This window comes from Pituophis catenifer, unplaced genomic scaffold (assembly GCF_029215685.1).
Source record: "Pituophis catenifer annectens isolate HBS135680 unplaced genomic scaffold, rPitCat1.0.hap2 SCAF_1, whole genome shotgun sequence".
In the NCBI taxonomy this organism is placed as follows: domain Eukaryota; kingdom Metazoa; phylum Chordata; class Lepidosauria; order Squamata; family Colubridae; genus Pituophis; species Pituophis catenifer.
The window spans coordinates 124,799,340-124,815,690 of NW_027256881.1; the positions used below are offsets into that span (position 1 = coordinate 124,799,340).

General features: G+C 39.8%; 1 protein-coding gene across 6 annotated transcripts in view; it reads right to left on the reverse strand.

Moving 5' to 3' along the window:
- The window catches only part of MLIP (muscular LMNA interacting protein), a 78,250-nt gene that overhangs the window by 33,734 nt on the left and 28,165 nt on the right, over positions 1 to 16,351 (reverse strand). For 4 of the 6 annotated variants that reach the window (XM_070932933.1, XM_070932932.1, XM_070932931.1 and 1 more), the window contains exons 2-4: positions 11,649 to 11,744; positions 9,169 to 9,537; positions 6,456 to 8,021 (exon numbers count right to left, since the gene is read on the reverse strand). In XM_070932933.1, the coding sequence (XP_070789034.1) occupies positions 6,456 to 8,021; positions 9,169 to 9,537; positions 11,649 to 11,744 (2,031 nt within the window). The remainder of the gene's footprint in view (positions 1 to 6,455; positions 8,022 to 9,168; positions 9,538 to 11,648; positions 11,745 to 16,351) is intronic. The other 2 variants (XM_070932935.1, XM_070932934.1) reach the window with 1 other exon arrangement.

Consider the following 16,351-nt stretch of genomic DNA (forward strand, 5'->3'; position numbering starts at 1 on the left):
CTTATCCTCTTTCATTCTATTGTAACTACATACATACCCTTAGTTCTCTATTCTATACGTTCTAGTCAGTTCATATTTTTCATCCCTCCTTTCCGTTCCAACCATTGATAATATTTGTTCCATATTTTATAATAATCTGACTTGCTTTTATTTTTCAATTCCAACGTTAATTTGTCCATTTCTGCACATGTCAATTTTTTTTTTTTTTTTGATCACTTCATCTTCTAGAGGAATTTCCTTATTTTTCCAATTTTGGGCAAAAATCATTCTTGCTACTGTTATAATATATATTATTAAGTAAATTACCCCTTTACTATATTTCCCATTTATAATTCCCAATAGGAATAGTTCTGGTTTATATTCTATTTCTTCTCCAATTACTTCTGCCAACCATAAATGAATTTTCCACTTTTTTACATGACCACCACATATGGTAGTACCTGCCTGATTTGTGATTGAATTTCCAAAATTTTGGTGATAAATTTCTAAACATTTTTGCCAATCTCACTGGCAGAAGATGCCACCTGTAGAACATTTTATATAAATTTTCTTTATACGGTATTGCTAATGTTATTTTCCTATTTTTTCCCCATAATTCTTGCCATTTTTCCAGCTATATATTGTACCCAAAATGTATTGCCAATGCCACCATCGTTTCTTTGACCTGTTCTTCTTCCATTTTATAATCCAATAAGAATTTAACCAAAATATCTCAGAAAACACTTGGAATAATTTCACTCTTAATGTCATTCAGCCTTCAGAAAAGGTGGGAATTTTCTTGACCATCCTTTAATAAACTTCTATGCTCTTCTTAACAACTCATAGGGTGTTCTGCAATGCAATTGTAACAAATTACATACCTGTAAATATTTTCCTGTTGTCCCCACTTTCTTAAATTAGGGCAGGGGTGTCAAACTTGATTTCATTGAGGGCCACATCAGGGTTTGTTTGATCTCGGGGGGGCTGGGAGGGGCGTGGCCACGGTTAGCATGGCCAGCTTGGCATCACTCATGTTGGGGGCACCTGTGGTGGCCCGAGTGCTCTGCCAGTGAAAACGGGTTCCTGAGCTCTGTTTTCGGCTGCGATGGCCTTCTGCAACCCTCTGCCAGCGAAAATGGAGCTTGCGAGGACCACATACTGCCCTCCCGAGCTCTGTTTTCACTGTCAGAGGCACCGCGGGCCAGTCCTTCGCTGTTTCCAGGGCAGTCCCATGGGCCAGATCTAAGCATCCCAAGGGCTGGATCCGGCCTGCGGGCCTTGAGTTTGATACCCCAAGTTAGGGCGTCACTTCTTTTTCAATTTTTTCTTGCATATTGTAAAGCATTGAAATGCAAATGTAATTTCTCTTAAATCACCACTATTCTCGTCCTCGCTTTCCTTGCTATTCCACAATTTGCATCCCCAGCATGACGAGAAGTTTAGTTATCAAAACCAAATGTTAGTAACTTTTACGAGACAAAATGGATTTGGCAGCTCACTGATCTCCCTTGTGCAGTCATTTGTCAGCATTAAAATCAGCACTAAACGTCATTTGTTTTACTTTATTCTTCACTGTTTGCCTTTCATCCTGTCCCCTGAATAAGAATTTTAACTCTGCGGGTCCCTCTCAATAAAGTTGGAAAGCTGGAGTTTAATTAGCATTCTGCATGTACGAGCCCAGCTGCAAATATGATGGGAGAGCTTCTGTCTACACCTAGCTCCTGCCTATTTAGCAGTTTGAAAGCATGCAAATGCAGGTAGATAAATAGGTACCACTTCAGTGGAGAGGAAACAGCTTTCTGTAACATCCTGGTGGCCACACAGTGCTACTTAATGGCCCTTGAAATGGAGATAAGCACCGCCCCCTATAGTCGGTTGCGACTAGCGGAGTAAAATCCACAGGGACTCCTTTCCTTTTATTCTTCTGCATGTGCAGTATTTCAGATAATAGAACTCTACCATTGACATGCCACATATATTATGTTTATTGTCACAGAACTGCAATATTACTCACAGACAAGAGTACAACGTGCAGCAAGAGGCAGTATCATTATTATCACTCTTCCAAGTCATGATGTTTCACTGTTCCGATGACAATGAGTTAAGTACGGAGCTGGAGAAGGTTAGATCCTACTGTGGATCCCATCAGCCAAGGAATTTTGGCTGGTAGGATTGAGCAGAATTGCCTTTTCTGCCATGGACCCTGCCCTTTGGAAGATCTTGCCACAGGGGGCAAGATCTGCCCCTTCTCTTTTAGCCTTCAGGAAAAGCTTTAAAACCTGACTATGCTGGTTGGCTTGGAGCGCTGAAGGAAAAGCTGTTGGCTGGAGATGATTGATGTAGTAATAGAGAAGGCACCATCTTTTTCTGCTCCAAGCCCAGGGTTTTTAATTAGTAAATTTGGAAGGTTTTTTTATGTATAATTTTAACCTATTTTATATTTATAATTGTTTTATATTTGCATATTTTAACACTTTGTAAGCTGCTCAGAGTAGCCTCAAACCACAAAATGGATGACAAATAAATTTAATAATAATGGATGGAATCCAAAAATAACTGGAGCACCACTTGAATATCATTGGCAATGACAAATTCACCATCAGTCAATTACAAAAGGCAGCTTCACTTGAAACAGCTTACATCAGGGGTGAAATGCTACCTGTTCACTCTAGTTTGGGTGAACCAGTAGTGATAAAAACTACCAGTTCAGGCAAACTGGTAGTAAAAAATACTTTAAAAAGGTAAAAAAAAGGTTCCAACACTGTGCCGCGCGATCTTCGGAACCTTTTTTTTAACTTTTTTAATGCATTTTTTACTACCTATTCGCCGGAACCGGTAGTAAAAAAATGCTTTAAAAAAGAAAAAAAAAGGTTCCAAGGATCACGTGGCAAGGTCAGTCAGCAAAGCTGGCTGAGGAATTCTGGGAGTTGAAGTCCACAAGTTTTAAAGTTGCCAAGTCTGGAGACCCCTGATGTAAAGGGTATTTATTTATAAGAAAGAAATCTGAGATTTGATGCAGATGCTGGAAAAGTAACAGGAAGCTCTACTTTTAGGGCTCATTTTCTAAGACCTATGATAGGACTCCTTCACAAAAAAGGTGCCACAGTTGGAAGTAGTCCTCACAAGGTAGAGGGTTTAAACTGGTGGACGGTTTTAATTACTGGAAGAGGACTCGGAGCTCATTAAAAAAAAAATGTGGCTATGTATGTGTGAAGAGAACAGATTAGTTGCATGCTGTTTACTGGTGTCAATATAAATGAAATCACTACGTAGGATAAGGACTATGTAAAAATTACCCACCTCAGGGAAAGGGAGTGGAAACCATATAAAACTTCATTACATGACAACATAAAGCTCTACAACCAAACAAGACAGACACAGACTTCAATGGATAATTAGAACTGCAGAAAAAACAATTGCTACCAACCTGCCTTCCATTGAAGACCTGTATACTGCACGAGTCAAAAAGAGGGCTGAGAAAATATCTACAGACCCCTCACATCCTGGACATAAATTGTTTCAACTTCTACCCTCAAAACGACGTTATAGAGCACTGCACATCAGAACAACTAGACACAAGGACAGTTTTTTCCCGAATGCCATCACTCTGCTAGACAACTACGGTAATTCCCAGAACACTGTCAAACTATTTATTAAGACTGTATTACTATTATTCTTCTCATCCTTATGACTATAGGGATCTCCTCCCACTTATGACTATAACCATGTTGCTTGTATCTTTACGATTTAAATTGTTTTATTTGTTTCCTAGTATGATTTGATTGCTTATTAGTAACCTATGACTATCACTAAGGTCTGTATCTTATGATTCTTGATGAATGTATTTATTCTTTTTTCTTTTTATGTACACTGATGCATATGCATCAAAGACAAATTCCTTGTCTGTCCAATCACACTTGGCCAATAAAGAATTCTATTCTATTCAATATAGCATGTTCTATCTAGACATATGTCGCATTGTATCTCTCTAGCCTCAGAGCTGAATGAAAAGAATAGAATGGTGACACCTCTCTCTCTCTCTCCCTCTCTCTCTCTCTCTCTCTCCCTCCCTCCCTCCCTCCCTCCCTCCCTCCCTCTCTCTCTCTTTCTTTCTCTCTCTCTCTCTCACACACACACCAGGTTCAAATAAGGCACTTAAGGACATTTCCTGAAATCACAGAGGAACCTGTTGTCACTTGGAATGATGTTATTAAAACTGAAAGTTAACTGTTCTTCTAAATGATAATTTTAATTATCCTATATGCTGTCCACGATGCTTGACAGTCCACAGGGCTGTTGAGTATCCTTATCAATGAGAGCTTTAAACATCTACAAAACAGATACTGGAATGGAATAGCAATCAGTGCCAAATCACTACACTGCAGTAGAGGGATTTATGCAATTGCCTTTGAGAGAGAGAGCTGTGTGCTGAACTATCCTAAATGGAGGGTTGGGTTGTTTGTGTGGCTGAAAGAGACATTTCTATCTGCAGATTTGTCTCAAAAAGAACGTAAAAACATCCTTTACAGATGGGGATGAATGCAAAAATAGGATGTAATTATTAGCAGCCTTCATACATGTGATTTATTACAAACTAGCATATGCTATGATTTATATGAAGAACTGATTTTATATGTAAATATTTGTAATCAGTAACAGAACTGCTGTCTGTTACACTGAAGTTAATTTTAAGCATTTTCACAGATCAAAGTTAATTCCTACCAGCAGCAATCACTGTTTTTGATTAAGGGGACCTTCAAACCAGGCCCCTCTTACCACAAACTTGAATCTTAGTGCTCCATGAGGTAACAATCAACAAGACCAGTTTCAGATAATGAGGGTGCAACATAAATAAATTAAACCAGTACAACCTCCTCAGTTCTTTCTTTTACTGATGAACACAGATTGAATTGTCAGACTCCCATGAATAAAATATTAGAGAAATACTGTCTGTATACAGGTAGTCCTCAACTTATGACCACAATTGAGCCCAAAATTATGTTGTTCAGTGAGAATTTTTGCCTCATGTCATGACTTGGTCTTGCCACATTTGCTAAGTGAACCACTGCAGTTCTTAAATTAGTGACAAGGTTGTTAAGTGAATCTGATTTCCCCATTGACTTTGCTTGTCAGAAGGTCGCAAAAGGGGATCACATGACTCTGGGACACTGCAATCGTCATAAATGTGAGTCAGTTGTCAATTTACATTTTACATTTACATCTGAATGTAAATCACGTGACTGTGGGGATTCTGCAATAGTCATAAGGGTGAAAAATGGTCATAAGTCACTTTTTTCAAGGCCGTTGTAACTTTGAACAGTCTCTAAATGAAATGTTGTAAATCGAGGACTACCTGTAACTTGCCTGTTTGTGAAATGTAATAATTCTGAAACTTTACAAACATGCTAAAATGTTTCTCTCAGGCTGCAAACATATAAAAAGAGTTAATTTGGAAATTTGGAAAATCAGATGTGGAATTCAAGCTTTACAAATACAGAGATCCATACATATCCAGATTGCCATAAATCTCTTTAGCATATATGATTCCTCCCTCCCCTCCCCCCACATTAAAATATGATTGAAATCATTTTGGTTATATGAACAGAATAGAATAGAATAGAATAGAATAGAATAGAATAGAATAGAATAGAATAGAATAGAATAGAATAGAATAACAGAGTTGGAAGGGACCTTGGAGGTCTTCTAGTCCAACCCCCTGCATAGGTGGGAAACTCTACACCACTTCAGACAAATGGTTATCCAACATCTTCTTAAAAACTTCCAGTGTTGGAGAATTCACAACTTCTGAAGGCAAGTTGTTCCATTTATTAATTGTTCTAACTGTCAGGAAATTTCTCCTTAGTTCTAGGTGGCTCAGTGGCTAAGACTAAGATCAGAAAGGTCGGCACTTCAGCAGTTCGAATCCCTAGTACAGGTCTCCTGCGTGAGCAGGGGGTTGGACTAGATGACCTCCAAGGTCCCTTCCAACTCTGTTACTATTAGGTTGCTTCTCTCCTTGATTAGTTTCCACCCATTGTTTCTTGTTCTACCCTCAGGTGCTTTGGAGAATAGCTTGACTCCCTCTTCTATGTGGCAGCCCCTGAGATATTGGAACACTGCTATCATGTCTCCCCTAGTCCTTCTTTTCATTAAACTAGACATACCCAGTTCCTGCAACCATTCTTTATATGTTTTAGACTCCAGTCCCCTAATCATCTTTGTTGCTCTTCTCTGCACTCCTTCTAGAATCTCCACATCTTTTTCACATCGTGGTGACCAATATGCTTATATCCATGGAACCCACGTGCTTGGGAAATGTTTCACTATCACATTTCTAACGTTTTGTCAGATGTGAAAACATTACAAATGCAATTATGTCTATATTTACAATTTTCTTTTCCTTGGGGTGCCATTTTCCTGGAACAGAAATGGAAAAAGGGATTAGAGGAATAGAAAGAAGCAATGAGATAGAGTACCTGAGGAGTCTTATTCTCACGATCAGAAGGCAAGGAAAAGGAGAGTGGTGAGCTAGTCTCCCTTGATCTTGACAACTGTGGGCAAGGAGAATGCTTTCTGGCCAGGGATCCGCGTGGTGTTATCACTGAGGACTTGTGTCTTGAGCAGGGCGAACAAGTTCTGAAGTTTGAATGAAGAGGGGATGATGCGTTTGTCTGAAGCAAAGGGGAGTTGATGTTACAGCCTGGAGGAATAGATGATGGCGAGTCTTGGTGATAAAAAGGCCAATGACTTGATAGTTTTGTACCTCGATCCTTTGCAGAGACATGTAGCAAGTGTTCTTTAGGCTGATTACTAGAATGTACAGGAGCCGGAGAGTAAGACAGTTTTTGTGCTGTGGGTGAGACTGTGGCCCTTTGGTTGACTGCAAAGGTTGGCGCCGGATGGGATTTGGCAGTGAAAGAGGGAGACCAGGTGCGTACTTTTGTAGACTTCTCTGGCTCTCGTGTTTTGAAGACCCTTTGCCTCAAAACATGGGGAGATAAGGAAAAACCGGTCAGTTTGGGTTTTAGCAGAGGAGACACAACTGTTTTCCTGTAGGAGGAAATTGTGGGTGACAAAGGACGCAGTTTGTCAGGGGAACGTGCCCCAGTATCAAGCGTCCTTTTAGGGGACAGAGACCACGTTTGAAGGGTAGGACTGGACCTTGAGGAAACCATCCTGTTCCTTGGCACATTAGAAAGCCCCGAAAAGTAACCTTCATCTTGATATGGGGAATCGGATCTGAAGTTAGAAAACTGTGAAGCAGCTTTCTTGGGAGTGGGAGGGGTAGTTTTAAATTTCTGCTCAGATGCCAGAATTGAAGAATCGAAGGAATTGGGAGAAAAAGTGCCAGGACAGGACGCGGGAGAAAATGGCCTTTTTGGAGAAGACCCTGACTTCAGAATAGCCGTCAAAAGAGAAAGTCTAGTTGGAAGAGGAGATTTAACTCTGGACACTGGTGGATTCCCACTGAAGGACATTTGGCTACAGTGGCTGTTTACATTATATATATCTGAGGAGGATCCATGTAGAGAAGGTGGCAGTTGGGTGGGACTTGGTGATAAGACGTGTGTTGTAATATGAATGGGAACCTGAGGGCAGGAGACCAGTTTCTCGGGAGGAAGAGGAGAATAAGCCTGAGGGGACGAGCCCTGAAGAGCATCTGCTGAAGTGACAACCTGTGAAGGAGGACAGGGATCCTTGCTTAATGGCAGTGACAAAGAGGTGGGTTCCTTTTCAGGTTTGTGACTTTGAACATTGTGGGGTAACCGATCATGATCTACAAGGCTCTCAAATGAGGAAGGAAGTATTTTCGGTGTGGAGGAAGGTAAACTGGAAGAAGTAGTAGACTGGAAATACGTGGATGTCTGGTGGATGCAGGATCCATTGGCAGACCGCCACTGGCTATGAGATTCTTGCTGAGAAGAAGCCTGATGGCCTGGAACGGCCAGTCCGTGTTCTACTTTCAGATTAGTTGGAGAAAGTAAAGGAGCAGCAGGTGATTTATAGGAAAGATGATCAGAAGCAGACAGAGGAGAAGTTAACTGGAGAGGGAAAAGAAAAAGAAGAAAGATTAGAATCAAATCTGTAACGTCTACCGAGTTCTTCACCTGGAAGCGTGGCTGTCTTAATTTCCAGAATTAAATAGCAGAGTGAGATGCTAAAGGTCTGGTATTTAATTTTAAACTATTCACGTCCATTTTTATTAGCATAAAAGAAATGATCTGTTTCCCACCGCTGCTGGCAAATCGTATCATAACTTTGCAAAAATGTGAAAGCATCTACAATGAAAACAATTCTAAAAAGAGAACGAAAAGACCCTTCTAGCCCTTCTGTCGATGGTCCTTCAATTTGGCCAAATAGCTGAAATCAATGGTACATGCAGCTTCTCATGCATACATGCCAAGGACGTTGATCAGCAAATGGGCATGTTCCTTACTCTTTCCTGGCTATTTTTTAAAAAACTTCTTTTGGTGAAATCAGATGTTCCACAGGGGTTTCTCAAGAGTTTCCTATCAAAACTATCAAAATGTTTTTAAATACCAATGACTGCCCATAAATACCCACTATGGAAAAATAATTTACATGGGATAATCCACATGCGTTGCCATTTCTCAGGGCAATGGGAAACTAGAAAAGAGTCCTCTAGGACTTCATGAGCTCCATTTATAATAATTTGATCATCTTGATATTGGTTGTGGCCCAGGATTGATTCAGATACAACATTCCTTCAGCCATCATGTGGTCTACAGGTTAACTGTCGCTATCAGACCAACAAACAAAAAGTAAACAATACCCCAATCAAGGAACTGCCAAACAAGCTAACAGTAAACAGCCCAACCAAAGAAGCTCCAAGACCAATCCCTCCAACATTGATAGGATTGGTCACTAGAATATAAATGGAGACCAAATCCTACTTCTAACTAGCACTGATGATGTTACCTAGTTTGGGTAGTGAAACATCTGCAAGAAAACAAGCTCAGAGAGCATCAAGGACTCCTTATTTCAACCCTGACCTACAAATATTCTCCTTTATTGGTATCATGCCCCTCTCCTATTTCTCCCCCCGTGTTTGTGTATGTGAACTACTCATAGATCAGACTGTTTTCTTTCTTCAAGTATGGAAATGAAAAAAATATTATGTATTCGATTCGCATAACCTCCTATCTCAACAATGACCCTGGGCATTACCTGAGGGACTTTCTGTGAACTGGCTGAACTGCAGGGAAGATTAGTGTGTTGTGGCATCTGTGGCACATTCTCCTGTCCTTTGCACTCATCACCACTGGACACATGGAACGCAGTTAAACCCTTGGAACTTTCATGTCCGTAACCATTGCCTAAAATAGCCTCTGTATCTTCATCTGAGTCGGTGATGAGAACAAACTCAGCTCTGAAAAGATCCTTTCCATCCATTCCCCCTCTCTTTGCCTTGTCTTCTTGGAATTTGAAAAATCTGTGCTTATCGTTGAGGCAGCTGGCAGTTTCACCAGTTCCCTTGTTTCCACTTCCTATGGCAGATGACTTCTCCACTTCCTTTGTTTCAGCAATTACTTCATTCTGAAGGAAGGAAGGAAGGAAGGAAGGAAGGAAGGAAGGAAGGAAGGAAGGAAGGAAGGAAGGAAGGAAGGAAGGGGAGAGAGGAGAGAGAGATGACTCAGTATTATGTGCTGCTATGCTTCTCTCCTTGCATAATGAATTAAAATTCCTACAGAAAACATGACTAGGACAAATAAATATCTGAGAAATAAAATACATACAATATGTGTGGAGAACTGAGGGAATTAGTTATTGAAGGAATATGCATTCAATTTTTGCCACCTCTACCCTGTTTCACAAGTGCATTGTCTGTCAGAGGACAGGGTCTTAAGATACAATCAGCTTGTGGTCCCTTTCGAATGACACCAAAGACAAAACTGGAAGAAATAATTCATTCAATATCCAGGACAGTGCAGAAATCTGGAACAGCTACAGCCAGGCAGAAGAGAACATGGAGCATTTCAAAAACAAAGGCCAAGGACAACAGCTGGGATTCCCATGATTATCAGAGGGATAAATTTGGCATAAAATCCCATAGGCATGAAAGAAAACAAAGTTTCAAACCAAAATATTTCCTAGCAGACAAAACAAAGAATTTTTAACTGCGAAGTTTTGCTTGCGGCTCAAGACAGCTTAGGTTATATTTCCACACATCATGTACCTTCTTGGAACCCTTGCAAGACAGATTTTCTCTTTTAGCCAACAGCCCTTGAATCTGCCTGCTCTCTCCTCAGCTCAGTTCCCAGGCCTTCTACTGGGCCATTCTGTGTCTTAGCTAGCAGCTATGTTGTCTTCCTTCCCTTTTTTATTTCGCAATATAAAGGATTCAGCATAGATTGGGATTCTAGCATAGATACCTTGATCCCACTGGATAGGACTTCTTTGCCCACCAAATATATTAATCATTAAAATGGTCTAATACAGGGCTGTTAAACTCACAGTCCATGGGCCAGATGCATCACACGCTAGCCACGCCTATGCCCAGATTAGCGAAGGGGGGGGGGAAATCCCAATATGTCACATGATGCCGCTGTGATGCCGCGAGTTTGACATCCCTAGTCTAATGCAGAGGTAGTATTCAGCAGGTACTGCCCAGTTTTGGAGAACCAGTAGCCAAAATTTTGAGTAGTTCGGAGAACCAGTAAATGCCACCTCTGACTGGACCCGTCCCCATCTATTCTCTGCCTCCAGTGTCCCAGCTGATTGGGAGGAAATGGGGATTTTGCAATAACCTTCCCCTGGAATGGGGAGGGAATGGAGATTTTACAGTATCCTTCCCCTGCCATGCCTACCAAGCCATGCCTACCAAGCCATGCCTACCAAGCCACACCCACAGAACCGGTAGTAAAAAAATTTGAATCCCACCACTGGTCTAATGGATCATTGGAAACAGAAGTTGAAAAAAGGGACCAAAGCAGAGGCTAATGGGATTGGTCAATGAGGTCTGATATCCTTTCCTATATACTAGTCCCAACCTAAACTGGTTCCCTTCTTAATCTGTCCCAAAGATGTTTTTCCAAAAGGCAATTGGACTTTCTTGGTTTTTTCCCCTTGAAAACATTTCTCTTCTTATCCACAAGGCTGTTCAGATTTAAAGAATGTCAGAACCGAAGAAGCTTTTTGGATGAGAAGTGAAACATTTTCAAGGAAAAACCCAAGGAAGTCCAATAGCCTTTTGGAAAAATACCTATGGGGCAACCATGACCAGGATGATTGAGAATCTCCAAGATTCCCCTCTTAATGTTCAAAGAAAAGAGGAAACTGGTAACGCTGTCTTTAAAATTAAATAGCTTGGTTCATCTTTTAGATTCTCGTTGCTACTTTGCATATTTGAGATTCTTAGAATCAACCTTACAGGTATTCTCTTCTGTGCACATTTTAATCTCAGATATTGAGCTGGATTTGTACATGCTTAGATTTACTTCAGACAGTGGAAAAAACATACCATTTATTTTAGGCTATAACCGCTTTTCTGCCTATTGTACCCAACCTTTTATTTCCAGGCTAGACATATTTTGAGACCATTCTCTTCACTCCCCACTCCAACATAACTGAGACAAAGATTAACATATAAATTAGCAAAATAGATTTTTTTTAACACTCTTATATTCAGATCCTTCTCCAATACTCACACAGAATGTTGTGCAGCCAGCAAGGTAGCATTGAGTTGGCAGTCTTCCGAGGGAGGGCACAAAAGTGAACTTAAGAAATCCAGATTCCAAAGGAACCTACAACAGATGCAGATACTGTATAACAAGCAAGTGGAACGAAACATAAAATTTTGCTGCGTGGCCTACCTATATTACATCACCCAACAGATACTGCTATGTGTAGAAGAGTTTATTCAAAGAATTAAGGAAAGACAGGCTCTAATGTTTGATCACTCTGCTGTAAATGTTTGCCAATTTATATTGACTTTGGCATACTCATAAGAGGTTATTGTGTTAGAGTAGGAAAACCCCAGTTCTTCTCCACCTATAGGCACAGAATCTCATTGGGTGACTTCAGAACAGCTGCTCTCTCACAATCCAATCAGTGGTGGGTTGCTCCTGGTTCTGTCCAGTTCTATAGAACCGGTAGTAAAACCGGCGGGAGGCTCCGCCCACCTGCCATGACATCATCATGGGTAATCTGCACATCCGCAGAAGCTTCTGCGCATGTGCAGAAGCGCGCATGCGTGCTCCTGCTGTGAACTGGTAGTAAAGGTAAGTAGAACCCACCCCTGAATCTAATCTACTATACAGGCTTCTTGGGAGGAAAATGAGAGGCAAGAACTCTATGTAGGCCACCATAAGGTCCTGAATTTGTCTGTCTGTCTGCGTCCATATCTCTGTATCTCTCTATCTATTTATCTATCTTATCTATATCTATCTATCATCTCTATCTATCTATCTATCTATTTATATTTCACATTTTTAAACCTCCCATCACTCTCAACGGTTGAAGGTAAGATGGAATGAAAACAAAGAATGAGTATGTTCTCAGGGTGCTCTAAAGCATATTTTTTTTTAAAAAAAAGCTATAATTGATAAGACCAGAGAAAGCATTTTTGAGTACACCCTGTCCATTAAATCTGCTGTTACTTTTCTCTTTGGCAGCACATTAGACAAAATGGAATGAGTCACTTGGCAAGGCCAGTCTAGACTGCGATGTGCATATGTGCTCTACTTCTAAAGAGTCAAAAACTCCAGGAATTTATCCAGCAGTTCACTTTCTTTGTTTAAAAAAAAAAAAAGGAGTTCCAGATAATGTTTCTCTGCTATTTTTAAGCTAAATACACCTGAACTGTATTTTCTGAGCATAATAATGGGAAGTCACAAGACTCCAGAAGATTCCTGTTCCCCATCAGGTTCCTAGAGGAAACAGTATCATCTCAGGATTTTCCACAGTGAAAATCTTCTGACTCGTTTTCAGATCCAGTTGCAGAACAAATTTACTTTTCTGCAATTACACAGACTGATTTGTCCCTTCTGAACACTATAAAGAGAACAAAAGCACCAGATCTTCCCAATAGCTTTAGTCCAATGAGGTATTTACTTATTTTATTTATTTTATAAAAATATGCCACCCATTTCACCATCGAAATGACTCTGGACACTACTGACCAACTGGCTAATCTATTTTCAGCAAAAGGGTGGCACAGAAATAAAACTGGATATTATTTTCAGAAACGAAGTAGAGAGAATTTTAGTGGATATAAACACCAAAAGGATATCATTCAACAAAATTTAGGCTTTTGCAATTTGCAGTGTAAAAGTCACAATTCATTTTTTAATTAAAAAAATATATGTGTCAATGTATCATACAATTGCAACCAATATTTTTTTTTTAAAAAAGAAGGATTTGGTTAAATGTGTATATTTATCTACTAAAAGATGGATTTTTAGGGTTCAGGTTACATAATCAGAACCATTTTAAGATCATAATAAAATTTAGCAAAAGAAAAATCAGTTCCCAGGTATTGATAATTACATTTTTACTCAACTTGTTCAAGGTAATTTTCAGAACAAGAAATGCTGATTATAAATCAGGTATGATAGACTTCATAGAACAACACATGATACTAAATACTGAGATACTGAGTATACTGAGATTTTAAACTGAATTACCATACAAATATTCTCCTGTTCTGTTGCTCCCTTGCAGTTCCCAAAAATGTTTTTAAAACTTTTTCTTTTACACTAGATAGCAACCAACTTGCTTCCAGAAGGATGATAAGAGGGGGAAAAAATACAGATTAAATTCCTGAAACTGTGTGAAAGCTGCTTAAAAGTTATTCCTGTGAAGGATCATGAGGCAATTTCTTTACATATTGAAATAAATGTTCCCATCACAGGGATAACTTTGTAACTCAGTTCTGCCAGCATCTCCCACCCAAGAGTGACTTAAGGACACAAAGTTTGAGAATCCACATTTTATAATATGAGCCAATAAATATCAGTTGTAATAAATTTGTTGGTTTGTTTTTTTAACATGTCATGCAAGCCAGAGCTCAGGGTTATGTGTAACCCCTGGCCAATGTGCCTCAGTAACCATAATATCTCTAGGGCTAGGATATTTGATCTTAGCCCTAGAGACATTATAGTTACTAAGGCACAATGGCCAGGGTTACACATTATCATAGCCCTAAAAATATTTTTGCCTCCACCCTGGGAATTCCAGTGGAATCCAACCAGATCCCAATGTTTACCTGAGAGCCACCTACCTAGCCTAAGCTGAGTTTTCTCAATGGATCCAGAGCACAACTCTTCAAATTCCCAGTCAGAATGGAATTCCATGAGTTGTAATCTAAAGGAAGTCCATGTTACAAAAGAGATGGTCAAAAAGAACACGTTCACTAAAGCACAGGCCCTTGTTGCCTGCTGTGCCCACCGAGCTAGAGAGAAGTCCTGATGTCAATTGAGGCCATAGGACAGCACAGCACTATACAAAGCAGAAGTGAGTCACTAGAAAAGCACTCCGTAGGAGCAGAGGCCACTGCTTTTCCTTCAGAAGTGCTGCTCAGAGCTTTCAATACAGCAGAGCCATTCTTCAAAGGATACCATGGGACAGTCACAGAAGCATGTGGACCGTGCATTCTTGAAGAAGATGTATGCACGAGCATTTTACTCACTGGGAGAGGAAGGGCCCCAAAGGCTTGCTTGTAAGAATGATTTGTCAGTTATGGTCATTTGAACAGCATGTGTGAATTCCTTACCCAGGTTGAAGTTCCCATCAATAATTTCACAAATAGTAAACATACCCACACCATACCCCTATAGCACATTAACCAATTTTAGAAGTTGAAATTCCTGCTTATTGCACTAAAAGGCATTTAAGGCAAGAGAAAGACTCTTAAAGACCAGGTTGGGTGGGTGGGGGGGTAGATTGTAGTGAAGAAAATCTATGTAGTTGCCAAGAACTGACAATGATTTGATGGCACAAAATCAATCAATTGAATCTGGCAACTACAGGGACATAATGGACTCTACTCTGACAATTACATGGACTATATGGACTCTGCAGACTTTTACACAGGCATAACTCAACCCTACAGTTTTTTTAGTTATGGAAATGTTTTTATTATCCTCTTCTAAGATGTTTCTTAAAATTAGATTATCATTGTGGCAATTCCAGGTAGCCTCCCTTCCAAAGGTCAAGAAGACTTGGACCCACTCAAAATATGCCAAGTCAGGTATTGTGACTCACTCAATTCTCTCAGGATATCTAATATCTACAAAATTGTTATTCTTGTTCAACCAGTCTTTCTGTGATCCGTTTAAAAAAAATAATAAACAGTTGTCTCTAAGAAGTTATAGAAGTTCTATGGGACAACACCTATATAGCAGAAGCTGGTGGGAAACACAACTGGAAGACTTTCATGGTAGGAACAATTTATCTCTAAAGAGTAGTTTGGGGTTATTGTTTCAGTGGAGACAAATGTTATCATATGGGCAGAGTCTGCCTTCAAAATGAAACTCTCAATCCTGCAGTTGGGCTTTAAAGTCTGCATACATCATACTTGCTAACTAATCTGTGATATTTAGAGTTGCACAACTGGCCCAGGGTTTCACAGACCTATGAATAGATCAGGCTCACACGCTGCAATAATTTATACTTCACGGGCTCATTCAGATGGTTTCTATTTTGGTAAAGCCAAAAACTAAATTAGTCATCCTGCATTTCGTAGTCTATAATTAAAAAGTATTCCAACTGGTCTGAATATTTTGCAGGTAAGAGGACCAGCAGAAATTATATATTCAACACTTCTAACTTGCCATGGCTTTCCGAGTAGTTACTGCAGTTTAAAATTCATGCTGCACAGCAAACACCTGGCTGTAATCAATATCCAGTCTTACAGCATCATCGCTACAGTATGCCACAATATCTTTCTTTTTTAAAATAAATCATACCTGTCCTCTGTCAAGCAATTCCTTCTGATCCCTGCTCTTTTCTCCACATCACATGTGGAGATCAGGAACTCCCAGATATCTACTCTGTAAAGCCAATGTGGGCACCGGGTTTTAAAGAAGCAATGCTTGTTCCAGGCACAAGTGAAATTCCTTTATTGGGATATTTGGAGAGTAGGCAGCTTATGTGGGCACAAGAAGCATCTAGAGCATAAATGTTCTCTTTGTACAACTTTCCTGCTGGTAAAATATGCCATTGTTAAAACAATGAGGTTGCGTTCTTCAGTCAAGAGATGTTAGTGGATTTTGCTCATTAAACCAGTATAGCATTAAACCGTATGTCATCTTAATGTAAAATATATTGCATTTGAGAACAATGAGTATACTTATTCATGGAAAAAGTTTTCTTATGGGTTGGTGAATACTAAGCCAAAAAGTCCAAATGA